This window comes from Hippopotamus amphibius, chromosome 15 (genome assembly GCF_030028045.1).
Source record: "Hippopotamus amphibius kiboko isolate mHipAmp2 chromosome 15, mHipAmp2.hap2, whole genome shotgun sequence".
Lineage (NCBI taxonomy): Eukaryota > Metazoa > Chordata > Mammalia > Artiodactyla > Hippopotamidae > Hippopotamus > Hippopotamus amphibius.
This window is the reverse complement of record NC_080200.1, coordinates 40,096,996-40,120,827: the sequence shown is the minus strand read 5'-3', so window position 1 is coordinate 40,120,827 and position 23,832 is coordinate 40,096,996. Positions and strand designations below refer to the sequence as shown.

At 39.0% G+C, this 23,832-nt stretch overlaps 1 protein-coding gene across 2 annotated transcripts in view; it reads left to right on the top strand.

The window, feature by feature from the left end:
* Positions 1-23,832, top strand: part of WDR70 (WD repeat domain 70) — a 282,841-nt gene that overhangs the window by 237,834 nt on the left and 21,175 nt on the right. The window contains exons 14-17 of one of the 2 annotated variants that reach the window (XM_057708919.1): positions 20,085-20,185; positions 21,833-21,912; positions 22,643-22,682; positions 23,672-23,788. In XM_057708919.1, the coding sequence (XP_057564902.1) occupies positions 20,085-20,185; positions 21,833-21,912; positions 22,643-22,647 (186 nt within the window). In that variant the 3' untranslated portion in view covers positions 22,648-22,682; positions 23,672-23,788. Of the gene's footprint in view, positions 1-20,084; positions 20,186-21,832; positions 21,913-22,642; positions 22,683-23,671; positions 23,789-23,832 lie in introns of those variants that run through there. The other variant, XM_057708918.1, reaches the window with a different exon arrangement.

Here is a 23,832-nt window from a genome sequence, read left to right as displayed (position 1 = left end):
TAGAAGTTTTGTTTCTTTCTGCCACTACTTGTTCTCTGGAATACCCCTTTCCTAGGAGAAGTGAAATCTGGATTATGTCACTTACTCACTGCCTGCCTACCTGCAGGCTGTATCTGCCCCTTATTATCATGGGTATTGGTTGAAAAATACATAATTGTTAGTAAAATTATGTTAAGTAATAGTTTATGTATTTACCAAAAGGTAGGAAAAGTTTCTTATTTCAGACCTGTTTATCTGATTATAGAGATCACCTGCTGCATGTATTGAGGAGAAGGTAAGGTCCATATTGTGTAAAAAAAAAGAGGTTTCTTTGAGGAAAAAACTTCCATTAAAAACACCAACCATGTTTTCCTTCTGTATTTAATTAGGTGAAGTTCTAAAGAGAACTTGAGTTTACATTATTTTTCTTCACCTTGTGAGATCTAATTCTTGATATATATACATACATTCTTCATATATACATTTCAATGAGGACTATCAGATTAGCTTTCTTGTATTTTTGAGTTTTTCTGATTATAAAAGTAGTGTGTATTAAATCTAAAAAACTGACAATGTAGAAGAGATCACTGAGAAAGTAAGTATATCTTGTCACATTACCCATAGATTATACCCAGATCTGACATTTAAATTAATGAATTTTGATGTCTGAGAAAATTGCTATATGTGTCAATGTAGAAAATGACATACAACATATAGAATGAAAGGGTTATCACTTCCATTTCACGTACAAAGTTTTTTGCATTCTTATTAGGAGAGAATATTGCTGTTTTAAATCCAAAGAAATTGAAGAAGTATAAATGGATATAATGGGAACATGAAATAATAGACCCTTCATGACTCGAGCTGTTTATCTTAATCTGTAAGTGTGAGGGACATGCTGACTATTCAGACTACGATCGCCCCGTGTTATCTGTGCAGTCACCCCATGAGGGAGAGCAGAAAGGGCATTCAAATTAGTGGATATTCCAAGGAGTCCTCAGAATGGGCTTTGGAATATGTCTTTGTTCTTATATTTGAATACAGATATAACTAATCTGAGCGTTTACTTCAGACTTAATGAATTGATGAAGCTGTGCCTGTGAAAGCTTGTCTCTGAAGGAGCTGAAGGACTCATCTGTTCTTCCCTTTTGTACTGGGAATAGACTAATGATCTGTCTTACTGATATAAAGTCCCAGCTCAGGCTGAATATCACCTCTTTAAACGTTTTCCAGAAATAAAGGAGTCAAGCGGTGTCTTTGCCCAGTCAGGATCACATAAGGAATAGTACACAGAGGGAACCTGAGCTATAGGCAGTGCAAATGCCAACTGAAAATAAACTTGAAAGAAAGACTATATTTGGCATTTATCTGCTTTCTAAAATATAGCGAAACCTTTTTAATGTGAAGCACAAGGAGATGGAAGAAAATGGACTTTGAGTTAACTAGCTTTCCATTATCTGATTTTTATTAAAGAGCCATAAGGCAGCTGGTTGGCTAGGGAATAGCAGTGGCTTTGAATTATGTATTATTTTGAATAAAGCAATATCAGCTTAATGAAATTCACTTTCTTGGGAGGATTAAACAATGTAGAGTCTAGATGGGTCCTGATTAGTATGTTTGTATTTAGTACAATATGTCTGTTCTCCCACTGCCAAATGACAAGACAGTATACTCAGCATAGCTTTATCAAGCATTTGCTCATTGGGAACAAAAAGGGTGTGTGAGCACTGGCTGTTTTCTGGTCTTCTCAGGTGTATGAATATTTGATAGGGAACCTGGGAGTACATAGGAGATGATGGAGCTTTAGTGTAAATTTGCCAACACAGTAGTTACATGATTCTTTTTCTAGCACTACTACCTTTTTCCAGGGTCCTGAGCTAACTTCCAGCCTGGTTATTAGGACAGTGTTTTATGGTCAAGAAGCACAATGATCAATCAGTGCTACCTTCTATAAGAATATTTTCTTTAATTATCGAAGAAAAGAAAAGGCATCTTTGGGCTAGGATGAAAAAAATATTGCATTTTTGCTGCTTTTGTGATTTGACTTACTAAACCCTTTGAATTTCCTGAAGCAAGCAGCATACTTACCAGAGTTCAATTTAAACAGTAACTAGCACTCAGCTGGAATCCCCAAAGTAAGCCTCACAGTGTCCAGGGTAGGGCTGGTGTCCATAAGGTGTGATTGAATTACTTCTCATTGCACCTAATGGTATCATGCTGTGGATGTTGCAGGACAGTAGTTCTCAGGATTTAAAGAGTGCAGTTGATTGTTCATCTGTAGACAGGTGAGAGTAGAGAGGAAAAGAAACCACCAATTTCACAGTGGTTTAACTGCTAATATCTGCCTTATCAAGTCTTAAAATGTTTTACATAGGGAAAATGAAAGGAACAAGTTTAGTGCTGATTACTTTTTATTATTTTTAAAATGATTTTTAACCCCTCTAGATTCCTGTAGTCCCATCAATACAATCAGGATACAGAACAGTTCCATCACCCCTTAAAACTCCTTTGTGTCATCCCTCTGTAGTCTCCCCTCCCCGGCTCTCCACTCCTTCTCCCTGGCATTCACCAGTCTCTTCTCCATCACTATAGTGTTGACATTTCAAGAATGTCATGTACATAGACTCATACAGTGTGTAACCTTTTTAGATCACTTCTTTCAGCAGAATCCTTTGAGATTCATCCAGGTTAGTTGTGCGTATCAATAACTTGTTACATTTTATTGCAAAGTACTGTTTGGATATAACACAGTTTATTTATCTGTTAAAGGACATTTGATTATTTCTAATTTTTGGAGATTATGGATAGTGCTGCTGTAAGCATTGACATAGAGGTTTTTGTGTGAACATCAGTTTTCTTTTCTCTAGGGCATATACCTGAGAGTAGGCTTGCTGGATCATATAGTGAGTGTATGTTTATTTTTATAAGAAACTTCAAGCCATCTTCAGATTAGCATTATCATTTTGCATTCCCACCAACAGTGTATGTGTTTTTTCCTTGCTCTGCATTCTTACCAACACTTTGTATTGTAATGTTTTTTATCTTATACATTCGAATAGGTATGTGGAGTGGTACCTCATCATGGTTATAATTTGCATTTTCTGATGACCAGTCACGTTGAGTATCTTCATGTGTTCATTTTCTTTGATTATATCCTCTTGGGTGAAGTTGCCCGTTCAAGTCTTTTTGCGTAGTTTTAAATCAGGTTGTTTGTTTCCTACTGTTAATTTTGAGAGTTCTTTAAATATTTTAGATACCAAGTTCTTGGGATGTTTTCTCTCAGTCTGTTGCTTGTTTTTTCTTTGTCTCAATAAAGTCTTATAAAGCAAAATACTTCAATTTTGATAGTCTAATTTATCAGTTTTTTTCTTTAGAATGTAGTTTTGCTCTCACATCTAAGAACTCCTTGACTGACTCCAGATCACACAGATTTTCTTGTTTTCTTCTAAAAGTTTTATGGTTTACTGTGGTTCATTTTTGAGTGTGTGGTTTATTTTGAGCTAATCTTTATGTAACAGGAGTGAGTTACAGGTTGAGGCAGGGCCAGGACTAGGGTCAGACTCAAGCACAAAATTGAAGGAGGTATCAAAAAACTCAGTAATCAAAACAAAGTAACATTTTAATGCAACATTATAAAAAATAAAAATTAATGCAAAAATTTCATGATGAATAAAATTCCAAGCCTTTAAATAAAAATGGGATCGGTAATGTGCTATGCCAAGCTGTATTGAAGCCTGAGATAAAAGGAAAATTCAGTTGAACTGAGGCTATCGTCTTAACTTAAAATTTTGCTATTTTGTTCATCATAGGTTTTTTGCAGGGGTGGAATGGAATACCAGAGTGGGGAAAATAGTAAACTTACTACTGCTTCAGTGATACTTTGGGTTCTGGACTAACTTCCCAATCCACCTACTACTATTTACTTTTTGAAATCCTCAAACTTAGGTTTTATAACTGCATTTAGAGGGAGAGACTGAGTGGAATATGATCCCTCTGTTTCACCCAGCACCAGGAGATTTTTTTAATTAAAAATGTTATAGCAGTGATGGAAAACACTATATGAAATAAATAATGAAATAGTACTAATTACAGCAGGTGTGCCTAGGAGGAAGCTTCTAAGATTGTTGCATATTTATAGGGACATTTATATTATAGGAAATAAAATAATGTCTTTGATGCTAGTGCGAGTCCCCTCTCCTACGCTGGTGATAGGTTCCCTTCACAGAACTCTGCGTGGCTTTTGCTTCTTTAGCTGCCATCTGGCATCAGGCATACTTTGCTCATTGTCTCAATATTATCTTCCAGAGTCCATCTTCTTGCCTCCCTGAAGACTATGGCTGAACTCTTCTCCATTAGACTGTTATCAGATCTTACAGCCTTCCTGAAGAGTTAATTTCTGTTTATGAAATCCCTTATCATCAGAGCTGTTGTGTTTTTTTTTTTTTCCCTTTACTTTTAGCCTCACATTCTCATGCTTAGAGCCCACATCCTTTAGTCCTCAAGGAATTGGAGAACAGCTGGTCAACATCCTCTGTTTCCTTGAAGATTATAAAGTTGCTGTTCTGTCTTCTCTTTTCTAAGTGAACCAGACTTAGTTGTTGTTGTTGTGTTAACATTTCCTTGTAGGTCATGTTTTCTCAACACTTCTGTTATCTTTGATACTCTTTTCTCAGCCATTTCTAGATTCTCCAGTGACCAAATTGGAGTAAGGGTCTCCTTGGTGCCAGGTGAGTGGGGAGGGCATTATATTCCCTTTCCACCCACATGGCATGATTAGAACAATAATATGGCACATGGTAGGTGTTTGGTGAAAATGCATTTGTTAATTTTGCTTTACCTTTTCTTATATTTTATTATAGTATATTCTTAATGTGTCTATTCCTTACCAGCTTCTCTTGTTTTTGATTTTTGTAAATAGTTTTTTTCTAATTAATTTGGAATTTCAGAGCATAAATATGTTTTCTTTTAGATTTGTTGAAAGAAGTACAGATTTTAATTGTCTGCTTGTTTAAAACTTGAGATGATCCTTTTTCAGACTTACTAAAAATAGCTATGTTTTAAGTTCAGCGGAGGAAGCAAATTTACTGTGGACGCTTAAAATACTGGTAATCTAAACCTCTAATGAATATGATTTGTTTTGGTTGTTATACTGTTAATGAATATGATGTGTTTCCTGGATCTATTTTGTAGAACACACTCTGCTTTGAAGTAAAAACTACTTGGAATTTGTCACTCTATTTTATCAGAAGTCTAATCATTATTCTTCCTTAGAAGACAAATTCTGATGTGCCTTATGACTTCATTTCTGTTCTCATTTCCAGTCTCTTTTAAAAGAACAATTTATCAATTTAACCAGTAGACTCTTACTTCAGGAGCAGTTATTTAGATTCTCTATTCAACATTTTCTTCTTTGAAATAATGTTTACTATGGGAATCCAGTTTCAAAACCTATAGTGAGTTATCTTTTCTTATAATTTTCTGTTTGACAGTGATCTCATTTTGGGAGTTACAATTAGATTAAGAGCCTATCACAACCTGCTTCAGGCTTCATAAATCATTGAAGGCAGAAGAATGAGGACTAAAAGGAGGGCATGTCCAGTTTATAATAGTTTATTCATTTTCTAGTGTCATTTAACCCTGCAACTTGCTGTATTAAAAGGCATCTGCTGCTTATTTGGTGTCGGCAGTCTCAAGGAAATATTTTCTGTTTACTGTTTTGCTTCTATTTCTAGTCCTTCAAAGCAATAGAAACAGTCAATGTTTCCCTTTTGATTAATTACAGACTTTTTTTTCCCCTTCTCTATACAAGAGTTTGGTGTTTTATATAATTGGCACTTAAACATGTCTATACTTCCTTGTATAGATATAATTGCCATAATAGCAAAACTGGATGAAGAATCACCTACTAGATAACACCACCCTGAAGGAGAAACATACTTGACTCTATGAAATATCAAAAAAAGAGAACTTCATTTTGGAGATATGTAAATTTTGTAAGTGTTCAAAATGACACACTATTCTTTATAAAATGTATAAACATATAATACAGTAATGACTAGTGCTCTGTTGTCCAACCCCAGCACCGTAGTACATCCCAGAGATCAAGTGAAGAACTTTATGTCCTTTAGGATTTTCTATGACAATTTCCTCTCCCAGCCAGATTTTGATGAACAGTCTTTGGTGACAAGTTTTCCAGCTGTTCTATCAGAATTCTGGCTAGACTTTCACAATTTATACTAGTATGGAGAAGAAAGAGTTCTATAATTAACACATATCCCAGGAGAGTGTTTTTTCCTTTTTTGGAGTGACAGATAGTGCTGTGTCTTGTATGATGAGGGGTTGTGAGACCCCTGAAGGGCTAAATAAAAGAGTATGATTTGTAAAACATCTTTACCTTTACTATATTGAGACAAATAGTGCTTTACATGTCCTGTATAGTTCATCTTTGAAGATTCAGCTTTTTCTGTAATTTTTTGGTTTTACATACTTGATGATTTCTAAGATCTAATCATATGTATTTCTTATCTAGTAGTTAGGGATTTAAAGCTTTATCCATTTGTGCTTTATTTATATATAGAAAAGATTTATGGTTATTATCTTTATGCCCATCTCGAACTATTGATAAATGAGGAAGGGTAAAGGGGTCTGGGCCTGTGTAGATTAGACCGAGAGAGATGGCCTTAGGTAGTGCTTCCCAAACTTTTTCACAACCTGGTCCTCATAATAGATGATAATTTGTGACATAACAGACAAACCCACTCTTTGCTGGAATTGACTTGCCTGAGACTCCAGTGCCCAGGCCCCTCTCAAACCCGAAGGGCTCCGTATCTTGGCACACTTGACCCATCCTCTGCCCACCAGTAGGATATTCTATGAGAATTTTGAGAATGTGTCTCCAGTAAGTGCTGCTTCTAAGTGGGTACTTGCCCTGTAGGATCCATCACCGGTGTCGCCCACCCTGTGGACTTCAGCTTTCAGCCTCTTACTTGTTTGTTTCCTGCTCCCAGACTGTCATGAATAACAATAATTACCAGATATTCTTCAATCAGTATTTGTGCTTTTTTTTTTTCTTTTGTGAGGTATTCTCAAATAGCAGATTGGAGCAAACTAACATTTAGTGTTTTGAATTAAATGAAGAAAATTGTGTTTAATTTTCTTACCCAAGAGACCTTCCATTTTCTCTGAGATCTCTTTCTCGTGATGAAATTCTTTAGGCAAGTTTATTATCAGATACAGATGTGATTCATTTTGTGCCAAGGACAATTACCAGGTTCCAGATTTTTGCTGCTTTAGCAGTTACCTTAATTTTAGAGCAGAGGCTGCAAATAAACTGATTCAAATAAGTGTATTTTCCATGGGTTTGATGGGACTTAATCTGATAATTAGATGCCAGTTTTTTTTTTCTCCAATGTTTTATTTATTTATTTAGTTAGTTAGTTATTTTTATTGGCTGTGTTGGGTGTGTGTTGCTGCGTGCGGGCTTCCTCTAGTGGTGAGCGGGGGCTACTCTTCATTGCAATGCGCGGGCTTCTCATTACGGTGGCTTCTCTTGTGGGGCACGGGCTCTAGGCACACGGGCTTCAGTAGTTGAGGCTCGTTGGCTCTAGAGCGCAGGCTCAGTAGTTGTGGCACACAGGCTTAGTTGCTTCGCGGCATGTGGGATCTTTCCAGACGATCGAACCCTGTCCCCTGCATTGGCAGGCAGATCCTTAACCACTGCGCTACCAGGGAAGTTCCTAGATGCCAGTTTTTAAAAAGCATAATCTGTGCATCTATACCAAATATTTATGGCAGGTATAGAGCAACACTTTTCCTTGTTTGTTTTTTTTGTTTGTTTTGTTTTTTCCAGAAACCCCTACATTTATAAAAGTGCCATGGCATTTTTTCTTTTCTATCTGGTTTATCAGAGCTAGAATTGTTTGGGGCAGGGAAGGGGAAAGATTAAGAAGATTTCCAGCAAAGAGTGACAGTTGCTACAAGTCTGGCCCTATGGTGGAACTTCCTTAGAGTTGGAGAAATGTGGAGGAGGAAAAAGGATAGGCACGGGCTCACTTAGGAGCAGAGAAAATGTCTTTAATCGTTTTTATTCGACAGCTATCTCCATGGAGATCAGGTGGGTGCTGCGGATTCTTATTTATTGTAGACTAGGGCTTACTCACCAGGTTTGCTTCCTGAACTTCAGAGGAACGAGACTAAGCCTGATGGCCCACGCATGCCGCAAAATAATCCAAGTTTGGGAAAAGCAAGGCTTTGCGAGGACAGGATAAATAGCCTGGAAAAGTTTAAAGAATTCCCATCTTGCTCTTCCACCTCCCTGACTCAGTATTTTAATGTGGAAAGCAGTTTTTCTTTCTCTGTGAAATAAAACTTGGGCTTGTGCAAATCCAAAGAAAATTCTTTCTCCGGTACCTTTCCGTTTTCATCTGCCTTCTTTTTATTTGTTTTGGACTCACGTCTTGATCTGTGTTCTTAGCCTTGGGGATCAGCATACGCATGGCCTTTCAAATGTATTGGGTAGTCCTGAGGGTGTCCATGACCGTGAGACTGCCTCTACACAAGTGTGCAAAACTGCGTGGCAGTCTCCTTCACAGACAGGTGTAAGGCTCTTTATTTGAAAATTTTGGAAAAGGCTTCTTCTCCCAAGGAATCACTGAGTTAGTTATCCATTCTTGTACTGTATGACAAAAACCAAACATGAAAAAACCAGATGGAGTTTCTTTTACAGTGTGGGTCAGCAGCTGGGAAGGATCAAGAAATGGTGTTTCATCATAATCATGTTTAAGATATAAAATTATGAAGGATGCTGGGCTTCTTTTACCATGTGAAGTAGAATAAGGGTGGTGTTTGGATAGGTGCATCACAGACGCCTAAGGTGTTATGCAGGCATTGATTTCTTTTATAGTAACATTTGTGAATTGGGTAGTAGTGGACTCTTTCCTTTATAATTTTAGTAATACCATCTGCTTTTTAGTATAAACTTGCTAAGACTTCTCCTTCTGGGTTAGGTGCGTTTGGAGATGATTTTAAATCTTCCACATCCCTTCCTCCCCATCTTCTAAAACAGGCCGTTGCATAATTAGGTGGTATAAAGGAGTGAGCATTCGAGTTGGGAAAACCTCCCTGCCGATCCCAGCTTCTCTGTGTACAAGTTATGTGACCTTGGGAAAGTTACCCAGCCTCCTACAAGCCTCAGTTTCTTCTTCTCGTGAAATGGGGATGAGAGAACTAATTTTGTTGTGAGAATTCAACTACTTTAAATAACATAAAGTTGCAGACACCTAATAGTTCCTTTCCTACCATGTCCTAAAATATAAATTTATTTCTCTCATTGGTTTCCTCCTTTTCTTATTTGCTTCCATGATTTCACTTAAAGTAAACCAAAAAAACCACAGAAATAAATTATTTGGAATTTTTTGTGGCCTTTTTACTTTTGCAGAGGGGTAATTCCAAAATTCCTGTTTTGGAATCTTGACACTGCCTCTTGTACACGATGTGCTTTCTTCTGTGCTCCCCCCACCCCCGTCTGTGCAGAGAAGAAAGCTCTCTGTGTTGAGCCCATTAACGTCTTGTCACTCCTCGTCACCTTGCTTGTGATCTCCAGCGCCGGTTACTGTCTCTTTGTGGCTGCTGCTAGAGCCGAGTACTTCTGGGGCAGACCATGGTTCCTCTGAACTGCCAGGTTATCGAAAATGACAGCATGTTTTGGTTTAAAAGACTAAACTTAATTTTATGGTAACATGGAGTTCAGCTTAGGCAACTAGGAGAAGCCAATGGTGATCCCACATACTTTGGTAAAATCAAGCAGGTTAGTGTAAGAAACTCTTTATCAACTTAACTAAGCAAATCAGTATACTAAAATATTCAGACTAACTTCAGAATCTAGTTCTTTGCATTACAGTGGTCTCCTGCTTTCTCTTTGGTCCATGTAGATCTCCTGTCATGACGCTTTCCTCTGGTCCTTTAATTCAGATGTGCTCTCTACCCTTCTTTTGCTGTTTATCATTCAGTAAAGCTGTACGTCTGCATGTGACAAGCCCCCAGCTACAGAAGTACCTCCTCAAGAACAGGAGGATGTCTTTGGTGGATGGTGGGTTGAGTGAATGTACTTCTTCTAAGTAGTTATAGCTCATTTGTCTTCTGATAGTTCCCTGGGCTTCTAGCAGGCACGTGTCCCGTTGTTGTTAAGGAAAACCCAGTATGTGTGTCTGACACGTTAGCAGCGTGGCAGCTCTGCTTGCTCCCCAGCCTTGCTGCTGTCTCAGGGATTGTTTGGTTTGGCAGCTGGCCAGCTCTCTGCTATAAGATGCACTTCCTTGACAGGACAAAGTGTGGAGCCGCATTAGCTGCAAAGTTTACGAAGGTTAGCTAAACACATACAATAAATATTAATAAACAAAAAAAGCCCACCCACCTTTGACTTTGAATTCTGTTTCTTCATTCCATGTTTTGGAATCCTTGTAGTATTTGATTAATAGCCAGTCTTAGGGTAATTGGGCCTTAAGTATCTTTTGCCTAAGTCAGACTGCTCCCAGAGTCCTCATTGGCTACTTTGGTGACTCACTGCTGCAGTGGATGGAGCTCTGGAATGACTGCTTAGTTCAGGGGGGTCTCATTTGGCTTCTCCTTGCTTCTGTGTAAAAAGGAGGGTAAATGTGCTTCATGAGAGCTTTTGCTGCCCAGCTACGTGTGTGTCTAAGGGCATTAGAGGGTAAAGGCTTTGAACAGGAATAGAGGTGCAGTGCCCCAAGCTTGGACTCCCTGGAAAGCAGTCAGACATTGGTCTGTTGGCCTGGGCTGTTGCCTCTCTCTAACATTTACACCCTCAGCATAGAGGCAGAGAGTAACAGTAACCTGCTGCCCCTGGAAACTGTCTGTTTGGCTCGGTGTCTTGGAATTTACCAGGCCTACATTGTGGATCTTTTCCAATTTAGCACCCTGCTCACTTGAAAACATATTTGAGAACCAGTAATCTTAGACTGCTTAGCCAGACCTCTAGAGAATCAAGGAAGAGAAATAACTTTAATACTATGTCCTTAAAATTATCCTGGGGCCATTTGTGAGTGGCTGAGATTTCTGAAAGCCCTTGAAAACCCCTCTCACTGTCTTCTCTTGCCCTCTAGTTCTGGCACATCCCTCTCTTTAGGCCAACATTGGGAGGGAACTAACCCTACTGCGTTTGTAGGATACTTGAGTATAATAATGCTTTGGGGAAATCAAATTGTTCTTCATAGGTAGTAATGATTGTAACGTAAAAATTGTCTCCAACACCACCTGACAAAGCAATCCATCTAGGTTTGGGTGAACTGTAACTTTTAATTCATTGGTGCAGCAAACACTTATGGAGTACCAGATGCTAATCTAGGCACTTGGGATTCTTGGCTACACAAAACAGACCAAGATCGGCCTGTGTGGAACATATCTTCTAGTAGGAGAGGCAGACAGCATAAATAACAGTAAGTTATATATTATGTTAAAAGCTGATACATGCTATGAAAACAAGGAAAGTAAGGGGAGTTGTGTGATGCAATTTTTTTTCCAGATCTTTATTGGAGTATAATTGCTTTACAATATTGTGCTAGTTTCCGCTATATAACAAAGTGAATCAGCTGTATTTATATATATATCCCCATATCTGCTCGCTCTTGAACCTCCCTCCCACCCTCCCTATCCCACCCCTCTAGGTCATTACCAATCATCAAGTTGATCTCCCTGTGTTATGCAGCAGCTTCCCACTAGCCATCTATTTTACATTTGGTAGTGTATACATATGTCCATGCTACTCTCTCACTTTGTCCCAGCTTCACCTTCCCCCCCCCCATGTCCTCAAGTCTGTTCTCTACATCTGCATCTTTATTCTTTCCCTGCCTCTGAGTTCATCAGTACCAATTTTTAGGCTGCAAATATATGCGTTAGCATACAGTATTTTTCTCTTTCTGACTTACTTCACTCTCTGTGACAGACTCTAGGTCCATCCACCTCACTACAAAAAACTCAATTTCATTCCTTTTTATGGCTGAGTAATATTCCATTGTATTTATGTGCCACATCTTCTTTATCCATTCATCTGTTGATGGGCATTTAGGTTGCTTCCATGTCCTGGCTATTGCAAATAGTGCTGCAGTGAACATTGGGGTGCATGTATCTTTTTGAATTATGGTTTTCTTAGGGTATATGCCCAGGAGTGGGATTGCTGGGTCATATGGTAGTTCCTTTTTTTTTTTTAATTTTATTTATTTATTTATTTATTATTTTGGGGGGGGGACACCAAGTTCAATCATCTGTTTTTATACACATATCCCCATATTCTCTCCCTCCCTCGACTCCCCCCTCACCCTCCCTCGAGTCCCCCCCACCCTCCCCGTCCCAGTCCTCTAAGGCATCTTCCATCCTCGAGTTGAACTCCCTTTGTTATACAACTTCCCACTGGCTATCTATTTTACAGTTGGTAGTATATATATGTCTGTGCTACTCTCTTGCTTCGTCTCAGCTTCCCCTTCACCCCCCGCCCCCTCCCAAACCTCGAGTTCTCCAGTCCATTCTCTGCATCTGCATCCTTGTTCTTGTCACTGAGTTCATCAGTACCATTTTTAGATTCTGTATATGTGAGTTAGCATACAGTATTTGTCTTTCTCTTTCTGACTTACTTCACTATGTATGACAGACTCTAGGTCTATCCACCTCATGACATATAGCTCCATCTCATCCCTTTTTATAGCTGAGTAATATTCCATTGTATATATATGCCACATCTTCTTTATCCATTCATTTGTTGATGGGCACTTCGGTTGCTTCCATGTCCTGGCTATTGTAAATAGTGCTGCAATGAACATTATGGTACATGTTTCCTTTGGGATTATGGTTTTCTTTGGGTATATGCCCAGGATTGGGATTGCTGGCTCATATGGTAGTTCTATTTGTAGTTTTTTAAGGAACCTCCAAATTGTTTTCCGTAGTGGCTGTACCAACTTACATTCCCACCAACAGTGCAGGAGAGTTCCCTTTTCTCCACACCCTCTCCAACATTTGTTGTTTCCAGATTTTGTGATGGTGGCCATTCTGATCGGTGTGAGGTGATACCTCATTGTGGCTTTGACTTGCATTTCTCTGATGATGAGTGATGTTGAGCATCTTTTCATGTGTTTGTTGGCCATCTGTATGTCTTCTTTGAAGAAATGTCGATTTAGGTCTTCCGCCCATTTGTGGATTGGGTTATTTGCTTTTTTGGTATGAAGCTGCATGAGCTGCTTGTATATTTTGGAGGTTAATCCTTTGTCCGTTGTTTCATAGGCAAGTATTTTTTCCCATTCTGAGGGTTGCCTTCTTGTCTTGTTTATGGTTTCTTTCACTGTGCAAAAGCTTTTAAGTTTCATGAGGTCCCATTTGTTTATTCTTGATTTTATTTCCATGATTCTAGGAGGTGGGTCCAAAAGGATCTTGCTTTGATGTATGTGATAGAGTGTTCTGCCTGTGTAGGTAGTTCCATTTTTAGTTTTTTAAGGAACCTCCATACTGTTTTCCATAGTGACTGTATCACTTTACATTCCCACCAACAGTGCAAGAGAGTTCCCTTTTCTCCACACCCTCTCCAGCATTTATTGTTCCTAGATTTTTTGATGATGGCCATTCAGACTGGTGTGAGATGATACCTCATTGTGGTTTTGATTTACAATTCTCTAATGATTAGTGATGTTGAGCATCTTTTCATGTGTTTGTTGGCCATCTGTATGTCTTCTTTGAAGAAATGTCTATTTAGGTCTTCTGCCCATTTTTGGATGGGATTGTTTGTTTTTTTGATATTGAGCTGCATGAGTTGCTTGTATATTTTGGAGATTAATCCTTTGTTAGTAGCTTCATTTGCAAATATTTTCTCCCATTCTGAGGGTTGTCTTTCCATCTTATTTATGGTTTCCTTTGCTGTGCAAAAACTTTTGAGTTTCATTAGGTCCCATTTATTTTTGTTTTTATTTCCATTACTCTAGGAGGTGGGTCAGAAAGAATCTTGCTCTGGTATATGTCATAGAGTGTTCTGTGTATGTTTTCCTCTAAAAGAGTTTTATAGTGTCTGGCCTTACACATTTAGGTCTTTGATCCATTTTCAGTTTATTTCTGTGTATGGTGTTAGGGAGTGTTCTAATTTCATTCTTTTACATGTAGCTGTCCAGTTTTCCCAGCACCACTTACTGAAGAGGCTGTCTTTTCTTCATTGTATATTCTTGCCTCCTTTGTTGAAGATAAGGTGACCATTTATACCTGGGTTTCTCTCTGGGCTTTCTGTCCTATTTCATTGATCTGTATTTCTGTTTTTGTGCCAGTACCATACTGTCTTGATCACTGTAGCCCTGTAGTATAGCCTGAAGTCAGGAAGCCTGATTCCACCAACTCTGTCTTTCCTTCTCAAGATTGCTTTGGCTATTTAAGGGTGTTTTGTGTTTCCATATAAATTGTATAATTTTTGTTCTAGTTCTGTGAAAAATGCCGTTTGTAATTTGATAGGGATTACATTGAATCTGTAGATTGTTTTGGGTAGTATAGTCATTTTCACAATGTTGGTTTTTCCAATCCAAGAACATGGTATATCTCTTCATCTGCTTGTGTCATCTTTGATTTCTTTCATCAGTGTCTTATTTTCTGTATACAGGTCTTTTGCCTCCTTAAGTAGGTTTATTCCTAGGTATTTTATTCTTTTTTTTTTGCAATGGTAAGTGGGAGTGTTTCCTTAATTTCTCTTTCTGCTCTTTCGTTGTTAGTGTATAGAAATGCAAAAGATTTCTGTGCATTAATTTTGTATCCTGCTACTTTCCCAAATTCTTTGATTAACTCTAGCAGTTTTCTGGTAGCATCTTTAGAGTTTTCTATGTATAGTATCATGTCATCTGCAAACAGTGATAGTTTTACTTCTTCTTTTCCAATTTGGATTCCTTTTATTTCGTTTTCTTCTCTGATTGCTGTGGCTAAAACTTCCAAAACTATGTTGAATAATAGTGGTGAGAGTAGGCACCCTTGTCTTGTTCCTGATCTTAGAAGAAATGCTCTCAGTTTTTCACCCTTGAGGATGATGTTTGCTGTGGGTTTGTCATATATGGCCTTTATTATGTTGAGGTAGGTTCCCTCTATGCCCACTTTCTGGAGAGTTTTTATCATAAATGGGTGTTGGATTTTGTCAAAAGCTATTTCTGCATCTATTGAGATGATCATGTGGTTTTTATCCTTCAATTTGTTAATATATCACATTGATTTATGTATATTGAAGAATCCTTGCATTCCTGGAATAAACCCACTTGCTCATGGTGTATGGTCCTTTTTTTTTTTTTTTTTTAAGAACTTTTATTGAGATACAGTTAACAGACAAACTGCATATATTTAGAGTGTATTATTTGGTATCCCAGTCTCCCAATTCATTTTCCCCCAACCCTCCCCGCTTTCCCCACTTGGTGTCTATATGTTTGTTCTCTACGTCTGTGTCTCTTTTTTTGCCTTGCAAACTGGTTGATTTGTAACTTTTTTCTGTAGTCCACATATATGTGTTAATATACGATATGTGTTTTTCTCTTCCTGACTCACTTCACTCTGTATGACAGGCTCTCGGTCCATCCATGTCTCTACAAATGTTCCAGTTTCATTGCTTTTTACAGCTGAGTAATATTCCATTGTATATATGTACCACATCTTTTTTATCCATTCATCTGTTGATGGACATTTAGATTGCTTCCATGTCCTGGCTATTGTAAATAGTGCTGAAATGAACATTGGAGTGCATGTGTCTTTTTGAATTATGGTGTTCTCTGGGTATATGCCCAGAAGTGGGATTGCTGGGTCGGATTGTAACTCTATTTTTAGTTTTGCAAGGAACATCCATACTTTTCTCCACAGTGGCTGTATCAGTTTACATTCCCACCAACAGTGCAAGAGCATTCCCTTTTCTCCACACCCTCTCTGGCATTTACTGTTTGTAGATTTTCTGATGATGCCCATTCTAACCAGTGTGAGGTGATACCTTATTGTAATTTTGATTTGCGTTTCTTTAGTAATGAGTGATGTTGAGCAGCTTTTCATGTGCTTCTCGGCCATCCCTATGTCTTCCTTGGATAAATGCCTATTTAGGTCTTCTGCCCATTTTGTGATTGGGTTGTTTGGTTTTTTGATATTGAACTGGATGAACTGTTTATATATTTCAGAGATTAATCCTTTGTCTGTTGATTCGTTTGCAAATATTTTCTCCCATTCTGAGGGTTGTCTTTTTGTCTTGCTTCTAGTTTCCTTTGCTGTGCAGAAGCTTTGAAGTTTCATTAGGTCCCACTTATTTATTTTTGTTTTTATTTCCATTATTCTAGGGGGTGGATCAAAAAAGATCTTGCTGTTATTTACGTCGAAGAGTGTTCTTCCTATGTTTTCCTCTAGCAGTTTTATAGTGTCTGGCCTTACATGTAGGTCTTTAATCCATTTTGAGTTTATTTTTGTGTATGGTGTTAGGAAGTGTTCTAATTTCATTCTTTTACATGTAGCTGTCCAGTTTTCCCAGCACCACTTATTGAGGAGGCTGCCTTTTCTCCATTGTATATCCTTGCCTCCTTTGTCATAGATTAGTTGACCATAGTTTATCTCTGGGCTTTCTATCCTGTTCCATAGATCTATATTTCTGTTTTTGTGCCAGTACCATACTGTCTTGATCACTGTAGCCTTGTAGTATAGCCTGAAGTCGCAAAGCCTGATTCCACCAACTCCGTCTTTCTTTTCAAGATTGCTTTGGCTGTTCGGGGTCTTTTGCGTTTCCATACAAATCATAAAATTTCTTGTTCTAGTTCTGTAAAAAATGCCATTGGTAATTTGATCGGGATTGCATTGAATCTGTAAATTGCTTTCGGTAATATTGTCATTTTCACAATGTTGATTCTTCCAATCCAAGAACATGGTATATCCCTCCATCTGTTTGTGTCATCTTTGATTTCTTTCATTAGTGTCTTATAGTTTTCTGAGTTCAGATCTTTTACCTCCTTGGTTAGGTTATTTCCCAGGTATTTTATTCTTTTTGTTGCAGTGGTGAATGGGATTGTTTCCTTAATTTCTCTTTCTGCTCTTTCATTGTTAGTGTATAGAAATGCAAAAGATTTCTGTGTGTTAATTTTGTATCCTGCAACTTTACCGAATTCATTGATTAGCTCAGTAGTTTTCTGGTGGTATCTTTAGGATTTTCTATGTAAAATATCACATCGTCTGTGAACAGTGACAATTTTACTTCTTCTTTTCCAGTTTGGATTCCTTTTATTTCATTTTCTTCTCTGATTGCTGTGGCAAGGACTTCCAAAACTATGTTGAATAGTAGTGGCGAGAGTGGACATCCTTGTCTTGTTCCTGATCTTAGAGGGAATGCTTTCAGTTTTTCACCATTGAGAAGGATGTTTGCTGTGGGTTTGTCATATATGGCCTTTATTATGTTGAGGTAGGTTCCCTCTATGCCCACCTTCTGGAGAGTTTTTATCATAAATGGGTGTTGAATTTTGTCAAAAGCTTTTTCTGCATCTATTGAGATGATCATGTGGTTTTTATCCTTCAATTTGTTGATATGATATATCACATTGATTGATTTGTGTATATTGAAGAATCCTTGCATTCCAGGGATAAACCCCACTTGATCATGGTGTATGATCTTTTAATGTGTTGTTGGATTCTGTCTGCTAGTATTTTGTTGAGGATTTTTGCATCTATGTTCATCAATGATTTCGGCCTGTAATTTTCCTTTTTTTGTGACATCCTTGTCTGGTTTTGGTATGAGGGTGATGGTGGCCTCGTAGGATGAGTTTGGGAGTGTTCCTCCCTCTGCTATATTTTGGAAGAGTGTGAGAAGGGTAGGTATTAGCTCTTCTCTAAATGTTTGGTAGAATTCGCCTCTTAAGGCATTTGGCCTTGGGCTTTTGTTTGTTGGAAGATTTTTAATCACAGTTTCAGTTTCAGGTGTGAGGCAATTTTAAATAGGGTCATATGGGTAATAATGACACTTAAGCCAAGACTTGAAGGCAGTGAATATTGGCTTGGATGAACTTACTCTAGGTAGGATATGAAGTTATGTTTTGTGACTCTTTTCATGTTTCCACATACCTGGCCTTGACCATCTGGAAATTTCCAGTGGTCTAAGCATGCTTCTCAAATTAGTCTCAGTGGCAGAGCACTGGTAGCTAGGCTGTGTTTTGCAGACCATGAACTATTGATATACTTAATTCCATCTTACCAACCAGGCACAGTTTTATTAGGAGAAAATGTGACTTTTTATACACGTACATGTGTAAAGTAAGTTTCATGAGCACATGCACAGAGTGACAGTGGCAGACCCCAAAAGTCAAACTTTGATTTACTGTTTTCCTACTTTACTGAAAATATGATTTACTATTTTCAAGTTTTCTGTTAATATTCACTCAGCATTGTATATGTTTTATCATCTTTTAGCACGGTCTAGTAGACATTGGGTAGCAGGCACCATAGGTTTAAGAAAAATTGTGGAAAGAAAACTTAGAATTGTGAAAACCTGCCCTCATAACTTAGTTTTCCCCTGACGACAGGAAGCACAACCACTCTGATTTCATTTTCTCAATAGAACATCTCAGCCCTCTTCAGTGGTGCAGAGTTTAAGAACCACTCTTCTAGAATGTTGTCAGACATGAATTAGAAGTTCTGCAGACTCTTTTACATTTCCTTCTTAATTTCTCAGGAATTTCAGAGTAGGAATTGTAGACATTTAACTATATGCATTTTTTTTTTTTTTTGCCAGTCAGGTGGGAGGCAGAACTTCTATCAAAAGGGGTTGTGGAAGGACTTCTCTGGCTGTCCAGTGATTAAGACTTTGCCTTCCAATGCAGGGGTTGCAGCTTCGATCCCTGGTGGGGGTACTAGGATCCCACATGCCTTGTGGCCAAAAAACCAGAACATAAAACAGAAGCAATATTGTAACAGATTCAGTAAAAACTTAAAAATGGTCCACATTAAAAAAAAAATTTTTTTAAAGGGGGGGTGGATGGGTTGCAGAGATTCCAAGATACTCTGTCTTGATGAAAGAGCTGAATGGTTGGGGAGAAGAAACCAAAGACATTCAGCCCAAGGTAGATTTGGGAGACAGAAGTTCCATGATTTGCATTTTAGTATTACGACATAAAATGGCAATATCTAATTGGATCCCTTTTCCCTTAGTGCTTGTACATCGTGTGACATGTGAGAGGTTCCTGGTAATCATTTCATTAATGTTTCTGCTCATTTCTTATTCTATCAGAGTGAGATCTGCAGAACCCAGCACATGGTATTTCTGCCTACCAACCTTAGCTCCATTTTTTCTGCCTTAATTCTGTGCCTGCCATCTCTTCCACCTCTGCCCTCTTACTTAGGCAGAAATTAAAAACGGGTTGTAGTTCTCACTGAGAACTCGTGGTTCTTTCTGACCCCAGGGCACCACTTATTTTCCTCAGCAGTAGTGAATTCACAGGATCATAACTTCCAGTGAACTTTCTCCTAAACAGCTTTTCATTCAGGTTAATGTCAAGTCTTTATATTCCCTATCTGTGTTTTACTTCTGCTATTGTCCTGCTGGTTTATCTTATAGATAGGGAGATATTATTCAGTGCTTGCAAATGTGTGTTGTTCCTGAGAAGGCTTTATGAGATTTGGATCTTTGTAAACTAAGAACAGTAACCACCTGGCCTCAATATGCTGTCCAGAGGAGCACATTGTATATGTAAAAACATGAAACACTGAGATCTAAATCTTCTTCAGTGGTAAAACGAACTGAGTTATGTGGATTCAGCATTCCAAGATGCCAGCCTCACATGGCATTAGAGTTGGGAAAGCCCAACTTTGTGGTTTCAAGGCTGTCAGGAAAGGAAAGGCGAGATGTCAGAAAGGGAGCATCTTTTTTATTTTTATAGAGTATCACACAGGTAATAAGTGATAGAACAGAGCTCACCCTCAGGAACACAACCCTATGATTGAGGAGAAAATGCCCTGAAAGTTACAGGTAATCATCAGGATGATATTCAGTTTAGTAAACTAGCCATCAAAGTACCAGCAGAATTTTTTTCCATGTGTACATGCCCTCTTTAGTTAACTACCACGCCTTTCCTTTGCAGAGTGTCGTCCGCTGCCTGTGGCATCCAAAGCTGAACCAGATCATGGTGGGGACTGGAAACGGATTGGCTAAAGTCTATTATGACCCCAACAAGAGTCAGAGGTATTTCACAAGTATTGCCTGCTTTAGATGGATGACAACAACTGGGGGGAGGGCTTTTTTTCACCCCCTTTATTTATTTCCCTCTTTGATGGGGATCCACCCTTTTAGCAAATGCAGCTGGCACAGAGTAAAGCCTCAAACTCCTAGTATTGTGCTTTAAAGAGGTTTTGGATATCTCCCTTGATCCATACAGAATTCAAAGTGAAAGTTTCCTGGGGATTTGCAGTTCTTTAGCTGAAACGCTGAGTGCAAGAGGGGAGAAAAGCCTGCCCACTTTGCATACCACCCTGGACAGTGGCATTAGCAGTGATGCATGTAAGGGATTAACCAAGCAGGGAACTAACCACTCACAGGAAATGGAAACGGCTAGCCCGTTTCGTTCCCTTTCTGTTTGGGCTTTTATCAGGTACCGGTTTGGATGTTCGGCAGGGTTGTTCTGTGCCAGCGGAGGAGGACAGCACAGCTACTTTCCCATTCACCTCCATGTCTGTCCCATATGCCAGATTTAAGTATACCAGTGTGTTTCAAGGATCCGAAAACCTGACTAGGGGCTCAGTCAGTCCCTCAGTCATTTCTCTTTTTCTTGGTCACAGAAGTAAACATGTGTCACCAACCCCAGAAAAGATGGTTTCGTTTCTCTCTGTTAAACTATAGTGAGTGATTAGCTCTTTCTTCAGAGTACGCTTTGGCTAGCTAGTACTAAAATCCACGTGCTAAATGTATTAGGGTCCCCCATAAACCTGTTTTGAGGTCCCACATTCTTTTAGGGGAAAGGAAACCCATCCTCTATTAGTGAATATTTATTGACTATAATTTGGCTGTGAATAGAAGCAGGCAGTCCTGTTTCCTTCAGAATTTTTTGGAGTTGGAACCTTTGCCCTCTAAAATAAAGTTATATATTGTGGTCTTTAAGAACAAATAGGGGATTTTGTTTGTTTTTTAATAAAGAAATCGAAAATGCTAATGTGATTAGGTTGAGAGGAAGGAGTCTGTTTTGCTTGAGAAAATAATGAGCCCCATTTGATAGGACCCTTTAGAAGATACTATCTTTGGAATCTTTAAGAAATTTGCTTATTTGTTTTTGTTCCTCCTGAAAGGAATACTCATTACTGCTAAAGAGAAGCGAAATGTTCTAAGCACACTTTTGATTAATCCACACAATCTTGGGCTGTAGCCCCTTGGCAACACTGCCAAGCTGACCCAGTTCCAGATCACTTGTACTCTTGTATTTGAGATGTGGACAAATGCCACTGGGGCTGTAGACCACCCAGGTTGCTTTCATCTGAGACATAAACTGAAATTTGAACCCTATAACCTTTAGGGTGAAAGGTTGATTAGTGTTATTAATATCTCTTTAAGATCTTAATTTGAGGTTATTTCTATAGATTTTTTTAAACTAGCCTTTTGTCTTCCAGTTACCTTTCTAACCCTTTCACATAGTAGTAACCACTGACTCACAGACATTGCTCTTCCATACATTTAATCTCTTATCACCGAGGGTTCCATCTGTTGCCAGTGCTTAGAAAATCAGGGACTTGGTGTGATGGTGTGTACAGAGTGTGTTCCTGAAAGTATCTAATGCTTTTGACATAGACTTTCTGTGTCTAAGACCAAATAAAGAAAACAATTTGCTTTTACCCCTTTCAGGGGAGCGAAATTATGTGTGGTTAAAACCCAGCGGAAGGCGAAACAAGCAGAGACTCTAACCCAGGACTACATCATCACCCGTAAGTTGTGAGCATGGTCTCCCCATCGTGCATCTGTCTGCTGTTCTAGCGTGCCGTTGATCTCATGGCTTTAGAGACAGAAAAAGCCCTCCGAGTTCAGGCATATATTATAAACTATCCCGTTATGCGTTCAGGACTGAGAGTCACGTAATAGCTAACCCCTGTAGCTTCTGTGACTCATCACAGAGACAGGGTTACTTCATGTAACTTTCAACCCAAAAGGGAAAAGCCTAAATTCTGTGACCATATGATAGACTGATCCAGAGACCTTTAGATATAAAATGAACTATGTGGGATATGATCAGAAATCTTACCAGGACAGCTTCTCTCAGGTTTGTCTCACAAGCTCGTTAACCTGGCAGATTTTTGTCTCCCAGAGTCACAGTCTCAGACCTGTCAGAGGTAGCGAATAGGAAGGCTGTTTTGGATGTAGTAGCAGTTGTCATTAGCAGATGCCCCTGTGGACTTTATCAGTGGCTCAGTCTGAAGACCAGGGGACGCTGCTTTTCTCCCTGGCGGTGGGTCTCGAACAAGACCATGTCCCTTGGAGCTGGTGATCAGTAGAGAGATGCCATGATATTTTCTGCAAGAGTAGAAGTGTTAAAGTTGGTGTCACAACCAGTCTAGCGCATGTAATTACACGCGGCCTACTTAAATCCCTGCAGTTGTTTGAAGTGAAAAGCTATTTTTCTCCCTCCTAAAAATACTGTTGTGTCGTGTTGCCCGACAGAGTGACGGGTGACTGTGTTTCTCGGCTCCCCTGACTCAAGGTAGGCATATTTTACGAGTGAGTGAGATGGTGCTGGCCCAGGCTGGAGGTAGAGGATAGGGGGTTACTAGAAGTGTTTTTTAGGTGTTACAGACATTTCTGTTGTTCATATCATAAATTCCCTTTAAACCCCTATTATTGCTTTAACTCTCTCCCAGTTTTCTCTTTTAAAAGGGGTTTTAATTTGCACATAAACATTCAAAGAAATTATTCTGATACTTTTTTTTGGTCAAAAAAAGATATTTAATTCTTTCCCCAATAGTCTTCTCCCTCTCCACCAGAATATCATACTGTTTCCCTTTTTAATTTGTATTTTCTTTTATATTCTGAAATTTAATTCTGACATTGAGCAAACAACCAACAGCAGTTGGAGAAATATCACTTCGATTTTTTTTCCTTTGTCGACCATATTGAAGAAGGAACAAGTCCCCATCAAGTCACCACGTCAGGAGATTCAGGCACCTCCATGCATTCAAGGCAACCTTTATCCCAGTCCCAGTGGGATAAGTGTTCCTCCCTTCTGGTTACTCAGTGTTGTCAGCTCCTTCTGAGAGGTGGAAACGCGTGAAGTGATCCCAGTGTTTGTGAGGCATCTGAGGAAACTTCGGGGCTGACAGGCAAGCTGTTGGCGTTATTCACATTTGGGTCCTGTAAGAAAAAATAAGAGGCAGTCCCATTAAGTGTTTCTTTTCAAAACCACAGAAATTGTTTAACTGCCGCCCATGGTTTGGGAGATGGGGAGCCTCACCACTGCTTCGGTGAGGGTATTTGACAGCATTTCCTGAGCTCCATTAGTTGCCAGGAGAGGTGAACAATGAGTCTCGTCTCAAACGAAAGTGGCTAATTGGTTGCAGTAAGACTGTCTTTTATTATTAGATGAAGGCTGTCATCATGACTTCCATTTCATCTTCATTTAGTCACGCCTTAGCTGTGTTTTTGGATGCAAGGGTTATTATCATAACGAAATTTTTCAAATGTGACTTCTCGTAGCTCATGCCTTGCCTATGTTCCGCGAGCCCCGCCAGCGAAGTACAAGGAAGCAGCTGGAGAAGGACAGACTGGATCCTCTGAAGTCTCACAAACCCGAGCCTCCTGTAGCAGGCCCAGGTGACTGTGACCTAATGAGTGACCCGCAGGGGGGGTTGCGGGGC